The following is a 27889-nucleotide window of genomic DNA, read 5'->3' on the forward strand; positions in this document are numbered from 1 at the left end:
CCTGACCCCAGCCAGGTGGGGGGTCCCTGTACACTGCCCGGTACCTAAGGACAACAAAACCACAACAGCCTGTGTCCGGCTCCACAATTAAAAACAGAACTTTATTCCTCCAAGTGTTCAGGTGTGCACTTGGGGAACAGCCATGCTCCATGCCACACGGTCAGTCGGCAGGTCTGCCTCTGTTCACTGCGGACCCGGTTGGTCAGTGGGCAGCAGATACCTGGCCTCTGGCTGCCTCTCTTGCAGGCTGGGGGTGGGCTGTCTCTTGTCAGCAGGGCCACGGGCTTCTGAGAAAGTGCTTGTCCTGGAACACAGGAACACCCAGGTGGTGGGGTGCCCTTGACCCCAGCCAGACCCCAAGCAGTGCTGGGACAGACAAACAGGAACCAAGCCCACCCCAGCGCCAGCCGCGCCCAGTCTGCTTGGTGAACCTGACCCACATGTGCCAAGGGCCAGGCCAGGGCACCAGGGCTCCAGCAGTGAAAAGCCAGCCTGGTGGGCTGTGGTTGGTGATGGTGGAGAGATGACGGAGCAATGCACGGGAACAGGGCCCTGCCAGAACACAGCGGCCAGGGAGGAGCCCAGACCCCAACAAAGGCAGGGAAGAGCCTACGGTCAGGGGCGCAGTGGTGCCAAGGCCTGAGGCACGGGTGGCCAGCAGGAAGGATGTGGGTTAAATGCTTCTCCCCCTAGAGGGCCTCCCTGACCCTGGACCTGCTGCAAGCGCCAAAGAGCCGAGCAGAGGCGAGGCCCCCCGCCATCTGGACACCACCTGTCCCCTGGGTCGTAGGGCAGTGGCCTCCCCACTCAGGACCCACCTGCTGCTCACACCAGCCGCCTCCGCTTCCGGGTGTGCCTGGCATGCCGGGTTCTGAGCACATCAAGGTCGTCAAGGTCATTAGAAGCATCCAGGCAGGAGGAGGCAGAGCATTTACCGGAGTCTGGGGCTCCCTGAAATAAAATCCAGGCAGTGGGGACAAGAGTGACGCCCCCAAGCCACGATGGGCGGGGAAGGGACAGGGAGCGAGGAGGGGCCCTGGGGGTGAGTGTCCCACTTGGGACGGGGCACCGTCTGCTTGGGCGGGAGCTGCTCCAGGCACTCCTGGGGCCACACGTGACTGTGCTCTCCCTCCCTCGGGGGCTCTGAGCCCGTCTAAGCCATCCCTGTGGTCGGCCTCCTGCTCCCACATAGGACAGCCATCACACCCTGGCAGGGCAGGAGGCTATACACGGATGTGGCACAGGGGGCCTCTTCCCCTGGCTGGCCGGGGTCCTCCACCCACTGTTGGATGTTGCTTCCTCCCACACTTCAGCCCAGGGACTTGCGAGGCACAACCCTGGGGAGAGATGGAAGGCCCTCTGCCACACTCCCTACGACAGGCCCACAGGTCCAGCTGAGGCTGCCTGCTTCTGGTGGTTTCTCAGGGAGGCCAGCCTCCTGGCTGCTGCCAAGTGGGCACCCTGGCACCAGGGAAGGAGGCCTCTCTGGGGGCCCCAGCTCCACATGCTTTCCAGGGTTCCAAACACGGTTTCACCTGCAGAGCTTGGAAAACTCTTCCCAAGGATACTCAGAGAGGTGACAGCAAAGAGGGACCTTTGGGACCCCAGAAATCCAGAGACAAACACAGCTGCCACCCTCCATTGTGCCCATGGCCCACCCTGGGAGCACACGTGCGTGTGGCGTGTGCGGCTCAGAGCTGGGTCAGCGTCCATCCCAGAGCTTCTCGCTCAGACAAGGCCACCTGGCTGGGCAGCACCAGGATGGCCGGAGGCTCCTGCACGAGAATGAGGCCTCTCTTCTCCCCTTTTCCACACTGCCCCAAAGGGAGGCCACTTCTGCACAATCTACACGCAACTGGGCAGGCCAGGAGCCAGCTTCCTCCTCCTAAGACACCCAGCAGCCAGCCTTCCTGCCCGCAACTTCCACCAGCCCCCACCCCACTGCTCCAGGCAGGCGAGGGCACCCCAGGGACCGCCGCCTGCCATGGGGAAGTGGGGCTGGGCGCCCACCCTACCTGAATGGGGCATGTGGCTGTCGTGCAGCCCGGCTGCCCGTCCCTGTCTGCGAGTTCCAGCTCACTCAGGAGGTCTTCATCCTCACTCTCGGAGCCCACCCTCGAGGCTGCTGAGAGGGTGGTGCGGACGCCATGGGGGGCCAGGGTGGCCAGGAACGCAGGGAGGGTGAAGGCTGCCAGGAACCGCGCCCGCAACAGGAGGTAGGCCGGGTTGTCCTGGAGCTGCCCCCGCACCAGCCCCAGTGAGGCTTGCAGCGCTCCAGCCGGCCGCTCAGCCTCGCCCCCAGCCACCAGGGAGGTGGCTTTGTGCTCCAGGGCCTTCTTGTGCAGCAGGAGGCCAGACAGAGCTCGCAGGCTGCACAGGGCCGGGGGCTGGTAGGGCAGTCTGCTTCCCAGAAGAGGCACACGCACCCCCCGCTGGCCCCCCAGCCACTGCTGTGTGGCCACCTCGCCCTCCTGGGACAGCAGGCCCAGGTCCAGGGCCCCCTTCTCAGGCCCAGGCTGGGGCAGGGGTGGCTTCTCCAGGTCTAGGGCCCCCTTCTCAGGCCCAGGCTGGGGCAGGGGTGGCTTCTCCAGGTCCAGGGCCCCCTTCTCAGGCCCAGGCTGGGGCAGGGGCAGCTTCTCCAGGCCCAGAGGCCCCCTGGGCTCCTGTGTCCCTGAGGGGGACCGCGGTGTCCCCCCTGGCTCACTTGCTGGGATGACACCACCGAGGGCTGGCAGCCTCCTGGACCAAGGGGGTTCTGCTTCAGGGGGGTCAGCCTGGGAGGACGTCCTGAGCTCAGGTATCTCCCTGGCCACCTGGGCCTCTCCAGGGACAAAGGCCACACTGCCATCCACTTCTGCAGGACTTTGGGAGGGGGCGTGTGTGGGAGGGACTGGGGCGTCTGTCCTGCAGGAAGGCTCCGGTTCCGTGTTCATATTGGCTGGGGGCTGCCAAGTGCTGCTCAACGCCGGGGCCCTGGGGCCCTGGGCCGCCCCAGCCTCAGTCCGGGGAGGCAGCAGAGTAGCCAGCAGCCCTGCGGGGCCAGGGGTCCCTGGTGGCCCGGGAAGGCTCACCACAGCTGGCACAGGAACAGGGAGAAGCCCCTGGGCTGTGAGCACCCAGGTGACAGACAGGGGGACACTGGCCGCCACACGTGGCCCTCCTACGTGTGTCAGGCTGAGGGGCTGGACGGGCAGTGGGGTGAGGCTGGGGGCTGCGGGGAGAAAGGGTGGCGCCTCAGGCAGGCCTTGCTTCTGGGATGCAGCGGGGGCCTGAGACTGTCCGAGACCACTCTCGGGGCAGCTCACAGAGATCTGGCCCGGGCCCAGGGCAGGGGCTTGGGAAGCAACAGGGGCTGTGCCCTCGGCCTCTGTGAAGGCAGGAGCGAGGGGCAGGGCTTGCATGGTGGAGAGTCTCTTGTCCTTGGCTGAAGTCCCAGCCTCCTGCCAGGAGCCAGAAGTGCCAGGCTTGGCTGCTGCGGGGGCCCCAGGCCCAGAGAGCGGTACATTTGAGACGGTGGGACCCGGGGCTGGGCAGCCGTGTGAGGTGTGTGGTAGAGGGGGCTGGAGGATCACAGGCGAGGAGACCAGCAGCTGGGACGGGAGCACCACCGGGCCCCGGACGGCCTCCCTGGCACGGGCCTCCTGAAGCCGCTTCTCCTGAAGCAGCTCCGATACAGTCTTGGGCTTGGGCCGGGGGCCGGTTGGAGCCAGCGGGGACGCCTGGGGTAGGGTGCGCTCCACCCGGCTGGACGCCAGTCTTCGGCTCCCTTTGTGGCTGGCACTCTTTGAGGCTTCTTGAGCCAGCACATTTGGGAAGAGGTGGCCTGTGGGGAGGAAAGACCCACACTTGATAAGCCCCAGGCATCTGGCCCAGGGACAGCCCTTCGCTGCCATCCCCTCATCAGGAGGGACCGTGTGGGGAGCCTGGGGTCTTGAGCCAAGAGGGGGCCAACCGGCACGTCCTGGGTCTCCCAAGTCACAGCGGCTACCCCAGACGGCAATGCTCCGGCCAAAGCCAGGGCAGTGGGCACTCTGGGAAACCCAGCCCATTTAATGCTGGCTGAGACCAGCTGGGAGCCCAGCTTGTCGTCGTTGGGCATGGGCGGACCCTCACTCCAGACGACCCCTGCCCTCTGGGCCACCCCTGCCTCCAGGCCCCATGCTGGGGAAGCCTCAGGGCTGCAAGGGGAGCCCAGGGATCTCCAAGCTGGCCCAGCCGGACTCTCATCCCTGTGGTGGGACTCGAGGGAGCTCTGTCACCAGGGGCCACAGGCTGTGCTGCTTGGGGGCTGCGGGTGAAAGCCAGGGCCAGGTTAGGCCTCTTCCCCACCAGGGCAGAGAAGCAGAGAGTTACCTGGGGTGCTCTGGGCACTTGAGGATGCCTGGAAATGAAGGAGAGGAGAGTCAGCAGCTCAGGTGTCCTCTGCGGGCTTGGACCACCTCTCCTAGCATCTGGACTATCCCCTGCCACTCCCTGAAATGGGACGAGGCCCCAAGGGCTGGTGCTGGCCTCCCACACGCCTCTGTAGGAACTCTGGGGCCACAGAAACAGCCAAGCGTGTGGCACAGCAGGCAAAGGCCTGGCCTTGTGCCCCCCCAAGTGCAGCTCCTCCCAAGGGTGCCCTCGAGAGCTCTTCTGGGGGGTTGGGGGCAGGGTGGGGTCCGCAGGGAGAGGCAGGGGGGCTGGAAGCACAGAGGCCCAGGGGTACCCCACTGCTGTTCCTGCTCCTCCAATGAGTGACACTGCTTTGTCACCCCACCCCCAGGTGACGGGGCTCAGGGGTGAGGAGGCCTCGCTGAACTTGTGTGAGTTTGGTTTCTGGAGCAGAAAGGCAAGAACCAGGCATCCCCGGCAGACAGCGCCCATGTCCACGACCGCCCAGCGGGGCTATGGGGGAAAACAGGCACACGGACCCCAGTGTCAGCCCCGGCCTGCACCTGCCTGACTTCCCCGGGGCCTCTCAGGGGTGCGTCCCCTCAGGCGGGAAGCACAGATGCCTCCCTGAGGGGCTGCGGTGGAGCGGGTGGGGCGGGCAGCGAGCCTCCGTGGAAACCCACTCCAGTGCTGGGGCGGGCAGTGGCCATCCTCACTTCTCACCCCAAGTGCCTGCTACCTGCAGAAGATGCACTGGTGGGTCCCGAGCGCCAGCCTGGGGCAGCCTGGGTGGCAGGGCCTTCCTCTCTCGGACGACCTCCAAGCAGCCGGCTGTATCGATCTGGAACAGCTGCGGGACACGGGAGGCAACCTAACCATAACTGCTTTCGGGAGCAGCTCCGAAGCTCCAGAGGCCTAGGCAGAACCTGGGGCAGCCCTGAGGCTGGGGCAGCTACCTCGAGACCTCAGCCTTCCTGCCCTTCTGATGCAGGTGCAGGGGAGGCCGTGAGGCTGTGGACATCCAGGATGGCCTCCCATGTGCCCCAGGCCTGCTCTCCTCCCCCGGCATCTTCCACTCATACTGGGGCCCTGGGGACCCGCTTCCCCGGACACTGTTTAGCCTGATGGGGGCAGTGCGTGCTGTAGCTGGCACCCCTTCCACTTTCACTTGCTAATAGTGTAAGGCATGGAAAGTGCATTTTCAAGGCCAGAAAACTTTAGAAAACTAGACTTTAAGAAATGAATCTACTGCAGATTTCAAAACTTCACCAAAAACTTTTTACAAGGCAAAGGAAAACGAAGCTCTGCCCAAGTAGCTTACCTGGGTAAACAGGGTAAACACAGGGGTGCTGGCCAGGCGGGCCTGCTGCAGCTGCTCCCTGAGGCCATCCGCTGCGGGCACAGGGGGACAAGTGGAAAGCAGCCCCAGCTCCCACGGGCACAGGGGGACGGGTGGAAAGCAGCCCCAGCTCCCACGGGCACATGGGGACGGGTGGAAAGCAGCCCCAGCTCCCACGGGCACAAGGGGACGGGTGGAAAGCAGCCCCAGCTCCCACGGGCCTTTCGAGGCGGCTCTGGGAGCCAGGCCAGGGTGGGAGGGCAGGCCTTGGAACCAGCACCCCACAGCCACAGCTGGACAAGGGTGGGTCCTGTGAGCCCTGTCACCACCAAGCTGCCACATGCTTGGCCCAGGAAGAGTGGTGGGGCAGGGAGGGAGGGCTGGCTCTGACTGGGTGTCCTGGAAACCTTCAGGGATGGGAAGCTGACCAGAGGTGGCACCCACCCCAAAAAGACTCCCCTGCTGAGGCCACTTCCCCAAGTGACCACCGTCTGCTAGGCTGAAGGTACTCTTCATCCTCACCCCTCGCCCCCAGGATGCTCCCAGAGGAGCCCCAGGCCATACCTTGAGTCTGCACTGCGGCGGGTCTCTGGGAAGCCTGTGTGCAGGGCAGGACAATGTCCCCCACCCAAGGGGTCACAGCCAGCAGCAGCCTGCGGTTCAGGAGCCGCCGGTGCAGAGCGTGTCTCCAGCGCCGCTGCCCACTCTGGGTGGCTCTGTGCCGTAGCCACTGCACATGGGATCGGGCCACGCTGTCACCAGAGCTGACCCCTGGGGATGAGGTGGGCAGTGGTGACTGCCTCAGCTGCTCTTTCTGTAAGGAGAAGGCAGCACCTGGGGCCCATGGCCAGGCTCGGCCCCTGGAGTGGACCCTGCCCGGTGGCCAGTGCTGCCCTCCACCCCCATCAGGGCATGATCGGCGGGGAGAGGAATCACTCAGACCAGGGCGGGGCGCGTGGTGGTGTGCGTGTGGGTGTTTGCAGCAGGCCTTACCTGTGTGCAGCTCCGAGCAGCCGTGTTGGCCCTGAGCACCCTCAGCATGGTCTCCACAGGCACTGTCAGCAGACGCTTCCCACCCTGATGAGAAAACTGCCTGAGGCGGGGCATGCGGGGTGTACGGGACACATGGGGGCCCTCCCCCTCACTGCCTGCACGCGACTGCCTCTTCACCCAGGCTCCAAAGCGTGGCTGTGTACAGCCCTGCTCTGCCTCATGGGAACGTCCACCATGGGAAGTGTGGGTTCCCCAGGCAGGGCCTCCCAGCTAGGCCTGGCTCCTGGGACATTAACAGGGTCCCATGCCCCCCAGCCAGTTCCTCAGGCTGACAGCAGCAGCCCTTCCAGGTGACGCCCCGGCCTAGGGAGATGCTGGCTATGCAGCAGCGAGCCCCATGCACCTGGCTCTGCCAGTAGCTTCAGTGTCCACTGTCCCTGCCAATGACTCCCAGGACAGACCAGCCTGTTCAACTCTGACTGCTTCCACGGACACAGCCAGAGACGGGCCTGACACAGTGAAGACCAGCCAAGACCAGCAGACACACCACAAGCCAGGCTGGTCCCAAGCGGGTGGACAGGCCCTTCCCAGGGAGGGCCTCCAGGTGCACAGGCTCACGAGGAGGGAGGAGGGGCTCCTCCCACTGCTGCCTCTGCCCTCCCCAACCCTGGCTTGGGGGTGAAATGTTTCAGAAATGCCTCCAGCTCCAAGCGCCCATTCAGCCATACCCTGAAACAGTCAACGAGCCAGGAAAAATGGAGGCTTCCCCAACAGTCCCCCCCCACGCACAGCTCTCCAGAGCTCAGCCAGAAGTAGCACGTTCTGACGTGCACGAACCCTGGGGCCCCTGCTGCTGCACTATCCCCGAGCGTCAGCCCTGGCGAGCGAGTGCCGAAAGTACACTTCCCGTGGCACACCCGGGGCCGGGGCCTACCTCGAGGGCCTGCTTCTCTGCGCCCGCCGGGCGAGTGTCTGCTGAGTGGGAGGCCTGGGCAGCTCTCACGACAGGGCCATGGGCCCTGGCAGGGGCCTGCGCCGGACTTGTCTCCTCTCCAGGAGCCACGGCTGTGGTGGAAGCTTCCTTGCTGCCACCCTGGCTGGCACTGGACCCCTTGGGAGGGCTGAGGGAGGCAGCAGGGCCTCCCAGCCAGGCCCCTGCCCCTCCTCTCCATGGCTGGCTGGTGCTCTGCCTGGCAGGAACCCACAGATCCATGTCCGGGACCACGTACTGTGGGGACAGCACTGCTCTGTCACCCTCCCCGGCCTGCGCCTGCTCTGGCTCTGGCTCCTCCTCCTCACTGCTACTGCTGCTGCTGCTGCTGCCCCCTCCGCTGCTGCCACTGCCACTGCTGCTGCTGCTGCTAGAGCTCCACCGGATGCTGTGACGGGCCCTCCGCCGCCGCCTCCGGAGACCCTGCTTCTTCTGAGGGGAGGAAAGAGCTACTTAGGGGCCTTGGCAACCCTGGTTCACCCATGATGGCAGCAAGCAGGCCAGCCCTTTGGGGAGAGGCCCAAGTGGGGGCACCTCTGGGGTCAAGGGCAGCCGCTGCCGAGGCAGGGTCTCCCTCTGCCCTTGGCCACCCAGAAGAAGAAATGCCAAGACCAGAAACCAAACGCCCCCCTCCCTTCCTCCTGCCCCCTCCCTTCCTCTGGGGGGGGTCAACTGGACCCCGCAGTTGACCAGACCGTTGTCTGGTTTCAGATAAAGAAGGAGCGAGTGGCTCACCCCCGTCATGATCTTCCACTTGCTCAGACACTGGGAGCCAGACCGATGGGGCAGCTCAGAAGCTATTTTTGCCCAGTGACCTACAAAAGCCAAACCCCATGGAAATGCCTTCATCCAAAGATTCTTCCCCAAGACAGGCTTGCTGCTCCCCAGGAGACTCGCCGTGGCCCCATCAGAGTGGGGCCTCCTGTGCACTCTCACGCTGGGCAAGAACCAGGGGTCAAGCATGTTGGGCGCCTACAATTTGGCAGCATCTGATTCTCATTGGATGCTCAGCCCCTTAGGAAAGTTCTGCCAAACATGTAACTGAGAAGGAAAAATCGTCCTAAGCGCACACTACGGCCCTCACGTATCTGCTCCTCACAGGCTTCCACACCAGCCACCTCCCACGATTCCCGCTCTTCGCACGGTGTGGGGCAGCGGGAGGAGCACGGCTGCTGCTCTCACAGGGCAGAGCCATGGTATTTGGTGTGTCCTTGAACATGGCAATACCACAGCTAGGATTTACTCTAAGGAGACATTGCAAATATAAGCAAAGACTTCGCTATAGAACACTCAGCTCGTCGGGTGTGGTGGCACACACCTGCAGTCCCAGCTACTTGGGAGGCTGAGGCGGGAGAATGGCTTGAGCCCAAAAGTTTGAGGCTGCAGTGGGCTATGGCCGCACCACCGCACCCCAGCCTGGACGACAGAGCTTGCTCGGTCTTTATCTTGATCTGTTTTCTAAGAAACAAAAAACAAAAAAAAGAAACTAGAAGAACAAACTATCAACAACTTACCAACACCATATTTTTCTATTAATTCAATTAACTGTTCCTCTTCTTTCAAATCCCACCGTCCCTTTTTCAAGCTGAAATGTAATCTCCTGAGATACCTGAACGTGACATGCAAAGCAAAGAACATTTTAGATGCTGAGATGCCGCCCGCCACTGCCCCAAGCTTCTTTAATGGTTTCTCGGATATGACACTAAAGGCGCAAGCAACAAAAGAAAACTACAGATAAAGTAGACTTCATCAAAAGCTAAAGCTTCCGTGTCCCAAAGGACACCATCAAAAAAGTAGAAAGACAGCATACAGGCTGGGAGAGAACGTTTGCAAGTCATGTGTCCGATAAAGGACTTGTATCTAAAACATACGAACAACTCTTACAAGTCAGTCCTAACCAGACAAGTAATGTCAAAAATGGGCAAAGGACTTAAGCAGACACTTCTCTAAAAATCTATTTCTATGAACAGTCACCAACCACATGAAAAGAGGCTCTACATCGGCCACAGGGAAGCACACGCCAAAACCACACCCAGACGCCACTTCACACCCGCCAGGACGGCTAGAATCACAGACAGATCACAAGTGCTGGTGAGAGTGTGGAAAACCGGGGCCCTCATACATTGCTAGTGGGAATACGAAATGGTCGACCCCTTTGGAAAACAGTCTGGCCATTCCTCAAAAGGTTAAACACAGCGTTACCCTGCCTGCCCCAGCAATTTCTCTCGCAGGATATAGCTGAGAAAAATAAACAGATATCTATGTAAAAACGTGCAAGCAAATGTTCAGAATGTTTTCAGGGTTCATCCACGTCGTACCAGAACTTACAGAAATGCGGTATTTATATAAGAATCCCACTCCCCCGCCTTTTTTTTTTTCAGATGGAGGCTCACTCTGTCACCCAGGCTGGAGTGCAGTGGCCCTATCCGGGCTCGCTGCAACCACCACCTCCCAGGTTCAAGTGATTCTCCTGCCTCAGCCTCCCAAGTAGCTGGGATTACAGGTGCCCACCACCATGAGTGGCTAGTTTTTGTATTTTTAGTAGAGACAAGGTTTTACCATATTGGCCAGGCTGGTCTTGAACTCCTGACCTCATGATCTGTCTGCCTTGGCCTCCCAAAGTGCTGGGATTACAGGTGTGAGCCACCGAGCCCTGTCAACCCCTTTTTAAGGCTGAATAATATTCCCTTGTATGAAAATTTTATTTTCCACTCATCTGCTGATAAACGCCTGGGCTGCTTCTGGCCTTTCACTCTTGTGAATGATGCTGCTGTGGACATTGCTGTATCTGAGCTCCTACTTTCGATTCTTTTGGGTTTTATGCTTATCAATCTTGGGGGTATAATTCCATGTTTAACTCGCTGAGGAACTGCCATGCTTTCCACAGAGGCTGGACCATTTTACAATGCGCAAAGGTTTCAATTTCTCGACATCCTTGCCAACACGCTGACTTTTTTTTTTAAATTAACAGCCATCCCAACGTGCGTGTGGTTTTGACTTGCACTTCCCCGATGACTCATGGCGCCGGGTGTCTCTTCACGTGCTCACTGGCCATCTGTGCATCTTCTTTGGGGAGACGGCCACTCAGGTTCTTTGCCCGCGTTTAGATTGGGTTGTTTTTGTTGTTGAATGGGTTTTGGGGTGATGAAATGTTTTACAATTGATTGTGCTGATGGCTGCACAGCTCGATGATACTAAATACTAAAACCACTGACCTCTACACTCCATTTTTTTTTTTTTTTTTTTTTTTTGAGATGGAGTTTCCCTCGTCGCCCAGGCTGGAGTGCAATGGCATGATCTCGGCTCACTGCAACCTCTGCCTCCCAGGTTCAAGTCATTCTCCTGCCTCAGCCTCCCGAGTAGCTGGGACTACAGGCGCCGCCACCACGCCCGGCTAATTTTGTATTTTTAGTAGAGACGGGGTTTCTCCATGTTGGTCAGGCTGGTCTCAAACTCTCAACCTCAGATGATCCGCCGGCCTCGGCCTCAAACTCTCAACCTCAGATGATCCGCCGGCCTCGGCCTCCCAAAGTGTTGGGATTACAGGCGTGAGCAACTGAAACCGGCCTTCTACACTTCATTTTAATTAATTAATTTGTATTTTTTTGAGACAGTCTTGCTCTGTCACCCAGGCTGGAGTGCTGTGGCGTGATCTCAGCTTACTGCAACATCCACCTCCCAGGCTCAAGTGATTCTCCTGCCTCAGCCTCCCAAGTAGCTGGGATTACAGGCGCCATCCCCACCATGCCCGGGTAATTTTTGTATTTTTAGTAGAGACGGGGTTTCGCCACGTTGACCTGGCCTTAAATAATCCGCCTGCCTTGGCCTCCCAAAGTACTAGGATTACAGGCGTGAGCCACTGCACCCAGCTTCTGAACTATATACTTTAAATGAACGCATTGCATGGTGTGTGAATTATCTCAATGAAGCTGTTTTTGAAAGGAGAATAAGCAGGAAAAGGAGGGAGCTGCAGCTGTCTGCCCAGAGGTCCTGCCCATCAGCAGTCTGAGAGAACTGAGACAATAAGGGTCAGGAAAAGCCACCCAGTGAGCTGTCTCAAGTGGAGCCTGTGCCTTGCTCCGGGCAAAGAGCAATAAAATCAGGCTTGGAAAAAATAGCTTATCCAGGCCAACCCTGGCAACCAAGCGCCCACAAGCCACGCCCTGCTCCTGTGATAGCAAATCACTCCTGGCTGCTGTCGCCCAGCCTGCCCATGGCCCACACGAGTGCACCTGGTCAGCGACCCACACGAGCCCTTCCCTCACCCAGCGCTGCGCGACTCACCGATCTCGGCACTGGGCATCGCTCCTACCTGGCACCTCTTCCCGGATTTTAAACCAATCCTGCTCCCCGTATTTGGCAACAGCTTGAAGCAACTTCTGCAGGAAGGGACAGGCAGACAAGTGAAGCCTCTGCAGGCACAGCCACAGCCTCCCCACCCTGAACCCAGTCAGAGAAGGGACCACTGGGGCACAGCAGCCGCTGAACACAGCCACGTTACCTTCCCAGAGCCCAGTTCTCCGAGGGTCTCGCACACTTACAGCATCTTCCTCCGGGGCCCAGTACCCCTTCTTCAGGCCAGGATCCAAGCTCTTGGTCCATCGGTAGATCAGCTGCATGGAGTCTCTCCCTTCCATATAGTAGACAACTAGGGACAGAGGAACAGGGAGATCCTGTGGGGCCGAGACACACACCCTCCATACAGTAGACAGCTAGGGACACAGGGGTCCTGTGGGGCTGAGACACCCACCCTCTGTTTGGTAGACAGCTAGGGACAACGGGGTCCCATGGGGCTGAGACACCCACCCTCCAGATGGGTCACATAGAAAAGAGTCACTTTGTCCAGGTGCAGTGACGTCATGCCTGTCATCCCAGCACTTTGGGAGGCAGAGGCTGGCGGATCACCTGAGGTCAGGAGTTCGAGAACAGCCTGACCAACATGGTGAAACCCCGTCTCTACTAAAAATACAAAATTAGCCGGGCGTGGTGGTGCATGCCTGTAATCCCAGCTACTTGGGAGGCTGAGGCACGAGAATCGCTTGAACCCGGGAGGCGGAGGTTGCAGTGAGCCAAGATCATGGCATTGCACTCCATCCTGGGCAACAAGAGTGAAACTCCATCTCAAAAACAAACAAACAAAAAAGTCACTTGAGTCACCAAGAAGCGAACTGTGGAATAGCCAGGACTGTCTTAAGCCCTTGCCTGTCTTGTTGCCTCTCTGTGAATTTTCCCTGCAAGTCTCCAGTGTCCTGATACGGGGCCCTGTGACAGCCTGAGAGCCGTTGGGGTGGAGGGGCCTCACTTCTGCGGTAGGGGATGTGGCTGCCGACGCGCATCTCCTGCACCAGCTGCGTGAGCATGCGGTCCTCCTCCTCTGTCCACTCCTTGCGTTTCAGGGCTTTGTTGCGCTGCTGGAATTTCTGCAGGCACTGGAAGGCGCTGCGGCTGGTCTTCCCAGGCCCAAACAAAAGCAAATGAGTGTTACTGAGTGGCGGGATGTCCAGATCTGGCTCTGAGAGTGCCCCAGGGCACAGGTGGGCCCATGAGCCACTGGGGTGACCCTTCTGCAGACCCCAGCTCTCCTCCCGGACTCTTGTGGGCCGATGGAGAGCACCCCATGGTAGGAAGACACTACACTCACTAAATAGGACCAGGAAGGACCAGGTGAGAGAGGAATCAAACCTTCACTTAAGAAAATATTAAGAAAAATTCACAATAGGTAAACTGATATGACTCCAAAACCACATTGCAACTCACTCAACAGAAACTCCCAGCTTGGCAAGGGCTGGGAGACGCACTGCTCTGCATGTGGCATGCTCTTTAAATGCAGCTGCTAGCACCTTCTCTCCCTTCTCGAGCTCTAGAGTATCTCGCAGCTAAGGGGTGTGGGGTAGGGGAGGTACGCGACAGCCCTTGGTTTGGTGTCCATGTCTCAGGAGATGCCCTCAGAAGAGAGTGCCCCAAAATGACTCTCCCAGCTTCCCTGTGTGGCTCGGCTCAGCAAACCCACCCTCGGTCCACACAGTGGACCATCTGCCCAAATCTTTTCCTCACTCATCTCCTCAAGGGGTTTTCCAAGAGCTGATGAGTGCTACCTGAACCCTGTTCTCTGAAAGTGAGCTGCAGGGTGGCAGAGGGCACGCGGGGCTGGACGTGCTATGAGGTTTGCTTTTTCTGAAAGTGAGCTGCTGGGTGGCAGAGGGCGCGCAGGGCTGGATGTGGTGCCACTGAGCTGTGAGTTTTGCTTCCAAGGCTTTCTTCCCCACCAAGTCCTTCCCAGCTCGCTACAGAACAGGTCAATCTGAGACTCCTTCACCACAAACAAAACCACCATCCCAGGGCGTGCAAGCTGCAGGGCAATCCTAGTCAACGTGTGAGAGCCTCGCCCCCACGCCCCCAAGGGAGTGCTTCTGGGAACATAACACACTCGAGGTCTCACCCGTCCTCCTACACTCAAGCTGGCGCTTCCCAACCAGTGGAAAGAGAGACCCTTCTCACACCTATCCCAAGCCTGCCGAAGGAGCTGGGAAGGCAAAGGACTAGGGGGTGGGGCGGGATTCAGAGCCGGGCCCTGCTGGGGTAGCTGAGAGCAGCAGCTCTCAAAGGGGGCTGGAGGGTGGCTGGAGTGAGGCTGGAGGGAGGCTGCTGAGGCCTTAGCCTGGCTTTTCTTTACCGTGACTAAAAACACTTCCCTGGAAGGAGAAACAATCTGGTGGGGGAAAGTGCTGGCGTCACGCTTTCTGATATTAACAGAGAAGCATGTCTGACTACGTGTTCCAAGGAGATAAAGCCATTAATGGATGGAAGCCAGTTGAATTCCCAAAAATCACAAGGAGAAAAACCGGACTTACAGTTTCATCAAACCAGCAAGACAGAGTGGAAAGAAAAGAGGCCACAAAGTAAAACGGACTCAACACACCCAGGAGGGCACCAGGAACACCTACCCTCCCGCAAAGCCAGAGGCTGGTCAGGCGGGTGGGAAAGCAAAACCCAGGTGCATGCTGCTTTCATGAAAACACTTGGAAATGATGATTTGTTAAAAGGCTGGAAATACAGGGATGGGCCGGGCGCGGTGGCTCACGTCTGTAATCCCAGCACCTTGGGAGGCCGAGGCTGACGGATCACGATGTCAGGAGATTGAGACCATCCTGGCTAACACGGTGAAACCCCGTCTCTACTAAAAATACAAAAAATTAGCCAGGCGTGGTGGTGGGGGCCTTGTAGTCCCAGCTACTCGGGAGGCTGAGGCAGGAGAATGGCGTGAACCCGGGAGGCGGAGCTTGCAGTGAGCTGAGATCGCACCACTGCACTTCAGCCTGGGTGAAAGAGTGAGACTCTGTCTCAAAAAAAAAAAAAAAGAAAGAAAAGAAAATACAGGAATGGGAAAAAAATGTAAAAAAAAAAAAAAAAAAAAGCAGGAGTGGCAACATTTCTACCAGGAAGATGGAATTTAAGCTTAAAAAGAATAAGGGAGGCCAGGCGCGGTGGCTCACACCTGTAATCCCAGCACTTTGGGAGGCCAAGGCAGGTGGATCACGAGGTCAGGAGATCGAGACCATCCTGGCTAACATGGTGAAACCCCGCCTCTACTAAAAAAATACAAAAAATTAGCCGGGCATGGTGGCGGGTGCCTGTAGTCCCAGCTACTTGGGAGGCTGAGGCAGGAGAATGGCGTGAACCCGGGAGGTGGAGCTTGCAGTGAGCGGAGATTGTGCCACTGCACTCCAGCCTGGGCGACAGAGTGAGACTCTGTCTCAGAAAAAAAATAAAAAATAAAAAATAAATAAAAAGAATAAGGGAGATAGAAACATAATGACTTTTTAAAAAAGCATAGTTTGCAAAGTAAATATAGTCATCACGGCCAGGTGCGGTGGCTCACGCCTGTAATCCAGCACTTTGGGAGGCTGAGGCAGGCAGATCACTAGAGGTCAGGAGTTTGAGACCCCTAGCCAACATGGTGAAAATCCACTTCTACTAAAAATACAGAAATTAGCTGAGCGTGGTGGTGGGCACCTGTAATCCCAGCTACTCAGGAGGCTGAGGCAGGAGAACTGCTTGAACCCGGGAGGAAGAGGTTGCAGGCAGCCGAAATCACACCACTGCACTACAGCCTGGGCGATAGAGCTGGACTCTGTCTCAAAAAAACAAAAACAAAAACAAAAAAACAAAAAACAGTCATCATAAAGTTATGTGGGCTGAGCACAGTGGCTCACGCCTGTGATCCTAACACTTTGGGAGGATGAGGCAGGAGGAGTGTTTGAGGCCAGGAGTTCAAGACCAGGTCTCCATTAATTACATAAAAAGTTATGTGTGTGGGGAGTAAGGGGTGGGGATGGAGGAGAGCATCATGAAAAAGAGCTAATGTGGCCAGGCGTGGTGGCTCATGCCTGTAATCCCACATTTTGGGAGGCCGAGGTGGGTGGATCACGAGGTCAGGAGTTCGAGACCAGCCTGGCCAATACAGTGAAACCCCATCTCTACTAAAAATACAAAAATCAGTCAGGCGTGGTGGTGCGTGCCAGTAGTCCCAGCTACTCGGGAGGCTGAGGCAGGAGAATTGCTTGAACCTGGGAGGTGGAGGTTGCAATGAGCTGAGATCACGCCACTGACTCCAGCCTGGGCAATAGAGAGAGACTCCATCTCAAAAAAAAAAAAAAAAAAAGAAAAAGAAAAAGAGCTAATGAGCTAATAATGCATGCTGGGCTGAATCCCTGGGTGATGGGCTGATCTATGATCTATGCAGCAAACCACCATGGCACACGTTCACCTATGGAACGAACCTGCACATCCTGCACACACAGCCCTGAACTTAAAAAATATAAAAAACAAAAAAGAAAAAAAGAAAGCAGACCCCGATTAAAAAAAGTTACGTGTACCAAACTATGTAGCAGTAAAATATATATAAAAGAAAAACTGATCTCTATTTATTTATTATTATTTTTTTTTTGAGACAGAGTCTTGCTCTGTTGCCCAGGCTGGAGTGCAGTGGCGCGATCTCTGCTCACTGCAAGCTCCGCCTCCCGGGTTCACGCCATTCTCCTGCCTCAGCCTCCCGAGTACCTGGGACTACAGGCACCCGCCACCACGCCTGGCTAATTTTGTATTTTTAGTAGAGACGGGGTTTCTCCATGTTGGCCAGGCTGGTCTTGAACTCCTGACCTCAAGTGATCTGCCAGCTTCGGCCTCCCAAAGTGCTGGGATTACAGGGGTGAGCCACCACGCCCGGCAGAATTAAACATCTTTAAAGGCAAACTCAATTTAATAGCTGATATAGATTAGGCCCTACTTACAGAGAGCATACCTTTTTCTTAAAAACAGTTTTGGCAAGTTTAGCTTGGTCTGCTATAATCAGGTGGTCTGCCATAAGAAAGTAAAATATATTTGAAAAATGGAGATTTTAAACATCACGCCCCTAGTTCACGTTGCAATCAAATTCAGATAAAGAACCACCACAAGAACTCCCAGAAATCCAACTATTTAAAAATGGAAACATACACTCCTAGATACACCTAGGTCCAAAGAGGCAATAAAAATGGAAACTAGAGCTACTCTGGAAATCCATGAGAACAGTTCACACCAAGCTGCTCTCAGTGTGGCCTAACAAGCCTCGTTATCAAGACGAGACCCGAGTCAGTAAAGAACTGAGTCCTCGCTCAGGAAACCAGAAAAGCGGCAAGAACTCACACGAGGAAAAAGCGTTCTTTAGAAACATCAACAGAATAAACTCCTGAGGCTGGTGGAGACAGAGGAAGACTAGAAATAAGAAAGGAGACAAACTCCGGTAAACGGGGCACGCACCGCTGCATGGGGAGACCTGGAGGACTGGGAAGGCCCAGGGGAGCTGCGGCAATGGCCTAGTGGCAGAGAGGGCCGGGCAGGCTTCTTCCCCATGGCCACAGCCTGGAGGTGGCAACACATAGAAACCTGGCGGTGAGTGAGCACTGGGGACCCCGCACCCGCCCAGCAGCCTCCCGCTATAGGGCCCACACGCCCTCAGGTCTCCTGGCCCCTGGGGTCCAGGCCAGGCCCTTACCCCCAGCTCCTCTGCAATCTTCTGCCACTCCAGGTGGCCGTGTGCAGCCGCGATTGCCTGCAGCCGCTCCTCCTCCTCCCTGCTCCACTCCTGCTTGTTGATGCTGGGGTGCTCCGAGTTCTGCCAGAACTTCTGGATCTCCTCTGCACCGCGGCTGCCTTCAAACTGCACCGACAGAGACACTCAGCCTTGCAGACCACTGACCCCAGGGGCACCCTAGACGCAGCTCCAGGCTGAGCTCTTGCTCTCTGCCAGCTGGAGGCTTCCATGGCTGCAAGTAAGCGGAATCTTCGTCCAACTCACTAGGCCTTGCATAGCCAAACACGTAGACTTGGCTCCAGATGCAAGGCCGGGAGCCTTCCAGACCATCTCAGAAAAGGGGCTGTGCAGCAGCGGGAAGGCCCTCATGAGGCCACTCGCCATTCCCGACCGCGGGACACGCGCTTGACCCGGGTGGGTGGGGGGCACAGCAGAACCTGTTGCCAGGGAGGGCGTGGCCTTACCACCCAATTCCAACTGCACCCGGGCTACAGGGAGCTGCGCTCCGAGCTGCTTGGGGCTCAGACCTGCCCCTGACTTACGTTAATATTGGAAATCTTCTCCCAGTCGTGGCTGTCCAGCCGGTTTCCCAGCAAGGCCTCTTCTGGAAGCTGGCTGGAGAAAGGGATGAGGGTATTGGCGCCACACCTGGCTTGTGGGCTCCCCTGGGCCCTCCCGGGAGGCCCCCCTCACTTGATGTCCTGGATCTCCTTCTCAGCTTCCCTGGCCTGCTTCTCCAGGGCCTGCCTCTCCAGCTCACTGGAGACTTTGCTCTGCTTCTGGTGCAAGTATTCGAGCCTGCAAAGCAGAGCGGAGGCAGAAGGGCTGAGGCACGAGGGCTGTGGGGCAGGATGGGTTCTCTGCGCATGACAGGGCGAGGTGTGTGAGCTCAGCAGAGATTCCGAGCCTCCCTCACCCTCCCTGCCTCGGCCTCCTCACCCACGAGGGAAGCTGTAGCACCCACCTCCAGGCTGCCACCGTGGTGGGAAGGGCTGCAGTGTCTGCTGACACAGAGGCTACCACCTGCTGGCCCCCGTGTCTCAGAGCCTCGACACAGCCCTCCGGAGCCTCAGTGCCCCAGCTCCCAGCCTGTGCCTGGCACAGACACAGCCATAGGCGGATGTCCTGACTGGTGCCCAGTGAGGAGGCCAAAGGCTGTGAGGTCACAGTAAAGAACCACTCCCCAGAGCAGGCCAGGGAGGAAAACCCAGCTCACCCCGAGCCTGAGGAGAGACCCACCACCATCACTGTAAACCCTCACCATGCACATCAGGCCACGGGGGGCAGGCAGGACCCGGGACCCCTGGCATGGCCAAAGCCCTCTCAGTGCCCAGAGATGCCCTGGCAGCTTGCATTCTAAAGGCACCCCCTCTGCCTTGAGAGCTCATGGTGGCTACACAGAAGACAGGTGGGGACCTGCTATGCTATTGAGGGAGTGGCCAACCAGGTGCTGCTGGGTCTCTGGGCTCTGGGAGCAGCTCTGTCTTTGACCAAAGTCATCAGGACAGCAGCGCCTTCTATCAAGTGCGGACAGTAAGGCCGTGCTGTGCCTTGCTTTGGTCCTGTGATATCACCCCATCAGCAAACAGCAGGTTTCAAGAATGGGGAAAGGGAAGCCCAGAGAAGAGAAGCTGCCTGAGCCACACCCCTCATCATGGCCGTGTGGACAGACCCCACGCCCCGAGCCACACCCCTCATCGCGGCCGTGTGGACCGACCCTGCGCCCCGAGCCACACCCCTCATCGCGGCCGTGTGGACTGATCCTGCGCTTAGCCGCCCGGCCATGGGGAAGCCCCCTGCAGGGGGAAGGGACATAAAGTCCAGGCATGAGCATCTCTCCGTGGCTTGGCAGGACCCGCTGCAGGGAACGGGCATGCAGCCAAGCTGAACCTCTGCCAAGCCCAAACCAACCAGCCTTGGCTTTTCCTGTTGGCCAGGAAAGGCTGTTGTGTTTGTTTTTGAGACAGGGTCTCGCTCTGTCACCCAGGCTGGAACGCAGTGGTACAATCACGGCTCACTGCAGCTTTGACCTCCTGGGCTCAATCCATCCTCCCACGTCAGCCTCCCAAATAGCTTGGGACCACAGGTGTACACCACCACACCCGGCTAATTTTTTTACTTTTTGAAGAGATGGGGTCTCACCATGTTGCCCAGGCTGGGCTTGAACTGGGTTCAAGAGATTCTCCTGCCTTGGCCTCCCAAAGCACTGGGATTCCAGGCATGAGCCCTATGCCCAGCCTGAAGGCCGTTTTTCACCTTTGTTTTTAGACTTACTTCAGTAACTTGGGCTGAAGCAATCGCTGCAGGCGGTCGCTCACCACTGACTTTCGGAGCAAGGCCTTTTCCCAGTTTTTCCCTGAGAAGCCACAGCATCATCACTGAGGGTCTGGATCCTCTCCAAGGCCCAGCCCCCACAGTCAGTGTGCACTTCCCGAGGCAGTGGTGGGGGGCCCCACAGCGAGTAAGCAGCACGCCACACCCACAGACGCGGCCCCTCCACCCAGCCTACAGAGCTCCACCCGAGGCCTGGCGCCAGCTCACACGTAGGGCCACAGGGCTCTGCGGCCCAAGACAAGGGCGGGGAGACTGAGCGAGAGGGTGGGGAGCGGCCTGGCCAGCCCCTCATGACTGGTGTTCTGGAAAGGACCTGCTCAGTGTGGAAAGGCAGGAGTCAAGGGGCCAGTCCCCGTGGTCAAGGCCTGAAGGAGCCATGAGGTCACGACAGAGAGAGGTGTGAGAACTTGGGGAGAAACTGGGGAAAGCAGGGCCATGGGGAGGTGTCCCGAGCTCAGGGGTGCCACAGGGCCGGCCAGGGCTCTTACATTTGGTCACAAGGAGCTCCTCGAAAGCCTTGATCCCCTGGGCAGCCTTCTCTCGTGTGTCCTCGTTGGCAGGTGGCCCCTGTCAGGGTGCACAGCATCACCACAGGCACAGACCACATGTGCTCCCTGCAGGCTCAGCACATCCCTCCAGAGCCCACAAAAGGACTCGGGCTCCCCCTGCCTCCTGTCCTCCCGTATTGTGAGGCTGGGGGGTGTAACCCTGCCGGCCACTCCATGAGGCCTAATGAGGTCAGGCCTCGCACAGGCAACACTGGCACCTCCACGAGGGCTCGCTCATCGCTTCACAGGGCAGTCCTGGCAGCCCAGCGCAGAGCAGAGGGCAGCCTGCCCACCACGGAGGAGGCAGTTTGAAGGAGGCTGGCCAATGTTATCTTGAACTCACAGGAATTCAGGACTCCCTGCAGCAGGACTTGGGGACAAGAGCCCTTCCCACGGGGCAGAGCCGTGCCGACAAGAGTAGGGCCACTCACCACGCCCGTGACCCTGTCCTTGAAATATGGCTTCATGAAGTGCCCCATGTATGTGCTTGGGGGCAGGCTCTTGCCATCTTTCACCTTGGCGCCTTTGGATCCAGCCAGATCCCTCATGAGTTCCTCCTGTGACAGACACAAGGCAGGGACCCCTCTGTGGACCAGCAGCAATGACTCTCCCTGTGGAGGAGACCCGGGGCAGACGAGAGGCAGGGAGCTGGGGAGCCCTGGACCTGGGATGCCCAGCTGTGGGGGGCTCTGGGGGTGGGGAGGTGTGGGCACCGGGGGGCCGAGGCCCGTCCCACCTGCTGCTCCCGGTTCTGGGCCAGCAGCAGGTTGGCCTCGGCCAGCTTCTCCTGGATGACCTCCTGGTAGACCATGTTCAGCTGCAGGCAGGTCTCTGGGTCTTCAGGGAGGGTTTTATCCTTGGGGTCGTCCTCGTCATTGCTGACTTCGCCCCACCTTTCTTCTTCCTGGTTACGAGCCAGAAATGGCACGTGAGGAGATGAGACATGGATGCTCCCCTGTCCTTGGAGGCCAGTCGCCCATCGCTGGGCCTCTGGGACACCAAGGCAGCTCTGGCATAGCAACACCCAATGTGGAAACAGGAAGTGACCCTGGTGGGCAGTGGGAGGGCGTCTGAGTTTGGGAGTGGAGCCTGTCACTCTCAAGGCAGCCTGTGTGCGCTTTTCCTAATCCATGGCAGGCAGAGCCTCCAAACTGGAACGCGCCAGGGCTGGGGCTGCTGCCCAGGACCGGGGCTGCTGCCCAGGACCACAGGCGTCCTGTGAACCCTGAACTCCACCCTCAGCCCCTGCCGTGTGTATCACCAGCAAAGCACGGGGAGCAAGCCTGAGTGGGAGGAAAGTCTCTGCAGAGCCAGGAACTGGACGCGGTGAAAATGCCCACTGGGAGGTGAGGTGCCCACAGGCTACGGCAGGGTGCTCACCCACAGAAGGTGAACCACACAGCCACGCAAACATGACGCAACTCAGTACCCACTGACTTCGTGGAAAAAGGAAGCAGCAAATCGCCAACGTTTTCCAAAGTAAACAAAAGGCAGCTAATAAAATAATCACTAGCCTCATAGAGCAGTTGCCAGGTGCTGTTTGGGTGCTCATGTATTTTTTTTTTTTTGAGACAGGGTCTCACTCCATCACCCAGGCTGGAGTGCAGTGGTGCAATCACAGCTCACTGGAGCCTCGGCCTCCTGGGCTCAAGTGATCCTCCTGCCTCAGCCACCCAAGTAGCTGGGTCCACAGCCACGTGCCACTCCACCAGCTAATTTTTGTATAGCTGCTCGTGTTAACTGACTTGTGCTGTAAATGTCCTCGCTGCCCCACAGGAATCTGAGGCACAGAGAGGCGAGCTGTGAGGGGCGGGACCCGGGTGCACAACTCACAGCTTTCCGCGAGTGACAGATGCCACACAGGAGACAGAGGCATACAGCTATGAGCTCAGAAAAAACCCAAGGGGTGCGATCACCAAGCTGTTAACAGTGGTTATTTCTGGGGACAATTTCAATGACAAATGCTTTTTAATTTTTTTATAACAAACGTGCATCATTTTTATAATGCAGAAAAACCAATATGGGTTCAAACCACGCCCCCTCCCAGGCTACTTTGGAAGGTGGTGGCAGGCCTGACTCAGTGGCAGAGCCAGATCAGGCCAGCAGTTACCGAGATCCGGGGATCGGCAGGATCCAAGTCCTCAGAAGCTGGTGAATCTGTCAGAAACACAAGCAACACAGTGTTGGTGACCAGCATCTGGGTCAGGGTAGGGGCACAGCTCACCACTGCTTCTTGGGCAGAGGGGAGAGGGCCTGGGCTGTGAGGTAGTGAGAGCGCCGCAGGCTGAGGCTGGCAGTGAGCGGACCTCCCCTCCCTGACAGCGGGGTGGGCACTGGACCAAGGCCGGGTTAGCCAGATAGAGAAAACTCTGACCACACACTGGGGACCTCCAGGCACACGGGACAAAGCTACACAGGGTTCACTGGACGGCACAAGCTATCTTGCACTGGAGAGACGGGGCAAGTTTAGCAGAAAATGGACCTCTCCTTCAGGAGCTCAGCTGCTCAGATGGGAGGCACGGACGTAGAGGCCCTGACCACAGGAGAAAGATAGGTTGCCTCAGAGGCAGGCCCTGGGTCTGGGAGAGGTGGGAAGCAAATCTGGGGGGGTCTCCTGTGAGGGCAGCAGCTGGTGGGGTTGGGATAGGCTCAGAAGCCAAAGGGAGCATGGAGGAGAGCACGTGGGGAGGGGAGCATGTTGGGAGGGGAGGCTGTGTGGTGGGGAGCCTATGGGGTGGGGAGCACATGGAGAGGGGAGCATGTGGGGTGGGGAGCACGTGGGGAGGGGAGCACGTGGGGTGGGGAGCACGTGGGGTGGGGAGCACGTGGGGAGGGGAGCACGTGAGGAGGGGAGCACGTGGGGTGGGGAGCACGTGGGGTGCGGAGCACGTGGGGTGCGGAGCACGTGGGGAGGGGAGCACGTGAGGAGGGGAGCACCTGGGGTGGGGAGCACGTGGGGTGCGGAGCACGTGGGGAGGGGAGCACGTGAGGAGGGGAGCACCTGGGGTGGGGAGCACGTGGGGGCGGAGCACGTGGGGAGGGGAGCACGTGAGGAGGGGAGCACCTGGGGTGGGGAGCACGTGGGGAGGGGAGCACCTGGGGTGGGGAGCACGTGGGGAGGGGAGCACGTGGGGAGGGGAGCACCTCGGGTGGGGAGCACCTGGGGAGGGGAGCACATGGGGAGGGGAGCACCTGGGGTGAGGAGGGGAGCACGTGGGGAGGGGAGCACATGCGGAGGGGAGCACCTGGGGTGGGGAGCACGGGGGGAGGGGAGCACGTGGGGAGGAGAGCACCTGGGGAGGGGAGCACCTGGGGTGGGGAGCACGTGGGGAGGGGAGCACCTGGGGAGGGGAGCACCTGGGGTGGGGAGGGGAGCACCTGGGGCGAGGAGGGGAGCACGTGGGGAGGGGAGCACCTGCAGTGGGGAGCACGTGGGGAGGGGAGCACGTGAGGAGGGGAGCACCCGGGGTGGGGAGCACCCAGGGAGGGGAGCACGTAGGGAGGGGAGCACGTGGGGAGGGGAGCACCTGGGGTGGGGACCACGTGGGGAGGGGAGCACATGGGGTGGGGAGCACGTGGGGAGGGGAGCACCTGGGGTGGGGAGCACATAGGGAGGGGAGCACGTGGGGAGGGGAGCACCTGGGGAGGGAAGCACCTGGGGTGGGGACCACGTGGGGTGGGGAGCACGTGGGGAGGGGAGCACGTGGGGAGGGGAGCACCTGGGGAGGGGAGCACGTGGGGAGGGGAGCACCTGGGGTGGGGAGCACGTGGGGAGGGGAGCACCAGGGGTGGGGAGCACCTGGGGAGGGGAGCACATGGGGAGGGGAGAACCTGGGGTGGGGAGCACGTGGGGAGGGGAGCACGTGGGGAGGGGAGCACCTGGGGTGGGGAGCACGTAGGGAGGGGAGCACCTGGGGTGGGGAGCACGTGGGGAGGGGAGCACCTGGGGTGGGGAGCACCTGGGGTGGGGAGCACCTGGGGTGGGGAGCACCTGGGGAGGGCCCCATGTGAGGAGAAGAGATCCTAGGGGTGTGAGCTGTGGTGACCATCCAGGCATGGACTGTCCAGACTGCCATCTGGTGAGGTCGAGGCCTGCCCCCTCCTCCCAGGATGGTCCACTCCAGAAGCCCTGCACAGGCCCAAGGAGGCCAGGGCCAGACCCTGGGATGCCTAGAGCCCACGGTACACACACAGCCAGCTGATTCAGGGGCTAGCAAAGGAGGAATTGTCAGAAGCTCTCTGGCTGGAGTACAGGCAGACACCAGTGTTGGCAAAAAATTGGGTCTGGTCCAAGCAGCACCAGCCATCGTTTATTATTATTATTATTATTATTATTTTTAAAGACAGTGTCTTGCTGCGTTGCCCAGGCTGGACATGAACTCCTGGGATCGAACAATGCTCTCGCCTCAGCCTCCGGAGTCCCTGGGGTTACGGGCCCAAGAAACCACACCCGGCTACCATCACACCCTAATGTGCCTGAGAGGAACCCAGGAGGCAGACCAGCTGTTCTTACCAGGAGGCCAGGTGCAAGGGGCTCACCTGCTTCAGAATCTGACTCGAGACTTGATTCTGAGATCTCCACGTGGGAGCCCGAGGAGCTGGGATCCAAAATCCTTTCCAGCTCCTTGATCTCCTGTGTTATCTTCTCTCTTTCAGCATCTACATCCATGACTTCCGCCTGCCTCCAAAACACACCCCAAGATGTTAGAAACCAAGACTGTGCCGGGATCCCATTCTCCTTCAGACACACCCGCCCACGAGGGATGGCAGGAGCCTGCTCAGCAGTGGGCACTGGGCTCCCCAGAGAAAGATTAAGAGGCCAGGCACAGAATCGGGGAACCCTGGGGCGGGAACCTCAGACCCCACGAACTCCTGCTATGTGTTCTGCCAGGAGCCTAAGCCCCAAGAACATCTCCTGCCTGCTCTGAGGCTGCAACCAGCACAGGCAGGGAATGGATGAACAAGGACAGGCCCCACTGTCCCGTCTCTGCTCCCACACCAAGCCACCCAGTGTAGAAGGTGTGGGGTGCAGCGGCAAAGTCACTACAGGGCAAGGACACGGCCTGTGACCCACTTTGGCCATCCTGCTCTCCCGTGACACAGAGCCGGACCACAGAGGACATTTGAGAAACGTTCACAGAGACACACACTGAGACTGCCCAGGTGACAGGCACTAACAGCATGGTTGGGAAGGAAGCTCCCAAAGGCAAGGCTGGCTGTTCTCTGTGCATCCAGAACAGCACCTGGAACGTGGCAGTGCCTGACACTAACAAATGCTTGTCAAGCTTTTTTCTTAGGAACTGTGGTCCAGGAAGTCTGAAGGGAGAAGGACGCTAGAGAGAGAGAGTGGGAGAATGAAACATTAGCAGAGAAAATCTAAAGGAATCACTAGCACAGACGCGGGAGCCCAAAACACCCAACAACAAAGAGAAACGCCCTCCCCCGTCCTTGGCGTGGCTCTCCCTGCTGGAGGTTGACTGGGGCCCTGCCCAACTGGAACAAAACCAAAGCATCCACCGGCGAGCACCGTTAGCCGCATCAGCAGCCCAGGTCCCCTCACTCCTTCACAAAGCCCCTTGTTTATGCCCGAAATGCTTGTGAACCTGTAAACTCAGTTAACAGCCGGCCAGAGGCAGAGCTGGCAGCGACCGCAGGCTGATTCAGCGCCTCCGGGCCGGCGGAGACGCTTTCCCCTGGTAGCCTCACGCAAGAGGCTGCTGCCTCCCCCTCCCCGTGTCGCTCAGGTGAGCAATGATCAGCAGGAAGGAGGTCAAAGTCACATGTGCTGAGCCACTGACATCAGGGGCTGTCCCTCTCCCCGTACCCCTCTCCCAAGGACTGGTCATGAGGGCTGCCCAAGACGGAGCGCAGCAGGCGGTCCCTCCAGCCCCAGCTGCGGGGACGCCACCCAGACTCGGCTGGGCCCAGGGAACCCCAGGAAGCGCCAGGACGATGGCCGTTTAGGCACCGGCTTGGGAGAAGACCCGGCCCAGGCCCAGTTCCGCCTCCTGCTCGCTGCGGGACCTGGGGAAACCCCCTCCGAGGCTCGGCCACAGCGGAATCGCCGGCGCAGTACCCGAGACGCACGCGGGCGCCCTGCAGCCGGGGCCGCCCCGCCGGAGCCTCCTCGGAGTCCGCGGGGGCTGCAGCCCGCTCCCAGCCTAGAGGCTCCCAGGGCCGGAATCCCCGTGCGCCCAGGCTCGGCCGGACGGGGCCACGCCGGGCCTCAGTTTCCCCGACTTTGGGCGCTGCCCCGCCCCCATCCCGGGCCTCGGCTATCCGCTCCTCGGGACAGCGCCCCCTCCACGGGGAGAGCCCGGGAGCTGCCGGCGCCACCCGCGCCTCACCTGCTTGGCGCAGACCTTACCTGTCCGCGCGAACCCCGCCGTCGCCCGGGCGACTGCAGACTCGACGCTTCCGGCGGCTGCAGAACAAGAGCGCCGCGCGCCGGAAGTCCCGCCTCCTGAGGGGCGGGGCACGCCGGGACGGCCGCTGCGGCCTGCGGGGACTAGAGGGGAGAACGGCTCGATGCTGCCCTCGCGCGGCCGCCCTGGGGGCCGCCTCCGCGCGCTCTGGAGGGGCGCGGGTGGACGCCGGACCTCAAGGCGGGGGACAGGCAGGGACAGGCACCCGGCCACCTGGTCACGATCCGGAAGACCGGCCCTCACTGGCTGTGACCTTCAGCCATCGCTGGACCTCTCTGTGCTTGTTTCACCCTCTGTTAACGGACATCTTGAGGTTTGGTTAAGCAACGGATGAGAAAGTCTACGTGAAAGGCTTTTCCCCAGCCTGCCCTGCAGGCTTAGGACCGCTGAGGCCAGGCCGATCTCCAGGCACGTGCAGGAGACTGAGGCCAGAGGGCGGGGGCGCGCACCACGCAAAACTCGCTTCCCCGGTCACCTGTGCACACCCTCTGGGCCCTCTGGGGTCTCCTGGCCTGGAGAGCTGCCCCGGGGCCCTCTCCTAAGTGGGCATTCATTCCTTCAGGAACGTGCCAGGGCTAACTCGGCCGGGAGCTGGGCAGGGGCCTACAGTTCCTGGCTCCTGAGAGCTTGTAAGTATCGGTGCTGCAGAGACATCCTGGGCCCAGCCAGTTGAGGGGGCCTCCACTCCACCCTGGGGTGAGCTGGGGGCATCAGCTGGAGAACTATAAAGGAGGTTTGCCCTGCCTACCCAGGAGGTGGGCTTTTGGTGGCAAAGGGCTAGGCCCAGGTGAGGCCAAACTGGGAGCTACGGAT

General features: G+C 59.4%; 1 protein-coding gene across 7 annotated transcripts; it reads right to left on the bottom strand.

Annotated features, from left to right (window-relative positions):
- Positions 1-74: 74 nt before the first annotated feature.
- SNAPC4 (small nuclear RNA activating complex polypeptide 4) lies at positions 75-27120 on the bottom strand. 7 transcript variants are annotated; one of them, XM_063714575.1, is made up of 25 exons: positions 27019-27120; positions 25191-25329; positions 22762-22808; positions 21388-21555; positions 21083-21208; positions 20592-20670; positions 20044-20125; positions 18463-18567; positions 18312-18384; positions 17731-17895; positions 17496-17597; positions 13000-13147; positions 12239-12345; positions 11982-12076; positions 9212-9306; positions 8433-8512; positions 7641-8129; positions 6707-6790; positions 6278-6527; positions 5696-5766; positions 5114-5224; positions 4354-4381; positions 2016-3823; positions 819-951; positions 75-304 (listed from the first exon to the last, which is right to left on the bottom strand). In XM_063714575.1, exons 2-24 carry the CDS (start codon positions 25318-25320, stop codon positions 826-828), a joined length of 4569 nt encoding a protein of 1522 aa, XP_063570645.1. In that variant the 5' UTR covers positions 25321-25329; positions 27019-27120; the 3' UTR covers positions 75-304; positions 819-825. The 7 variants fall into 7 exon arrangements, with proteins under 7 accessions (XP_063570645.1, XP_063570644.1, XP_063570647.1 ...); XM_063714574.1 differs by having other exon boundaries at positions 25191-25333; positions 27019-27091; XM_063714577.1 differs by having other exon boundaries at positions 25191-25984; positions 27019-27048.
- Between the last annotated feature and the right edge of the window lie 769 nt (positions 27121-27889).

Source organism: Pongo abelii, chromosome 13 (genome assembly GCF_028885655.2).
Source record: "Pongo abelii isolate AG06213 chromosome 13, NHGRI_mPonAbe1-v2.0_pri, whole genome shotgun sequence".
Lineage (NCBI taxonomy): Eukaryota > Metazoa > Chordata > Mammalia > Primates > Hominidae > Pongo > Pongo abelii.

Bases quoted from the DNA above. Each gene is read 5' to 3' on its own strand.
- SNAPC4 (XM_063714575.1), bottom strand. From the start codon at position 25,320: ATGGATGTAGATGCTGAAAGAGAGAAGATAACACAGGAGATCAAGGAG. The intron at 22,809-25,190 runs GTGAGCCCCTTG...TGTTTCTGACAG, and splicing joins CGAGTCAGATTCTGAAGCAG to ATTCACCAGCTTCTGAGGAC. The intron at 5,767-6,277 runs GTATGGCCTGGG...CTGTGCCCGCAG, and splicing joins CGCCGCAGTGCAGACTCAAG to CGGATGGCCTCAGGGAGCAG.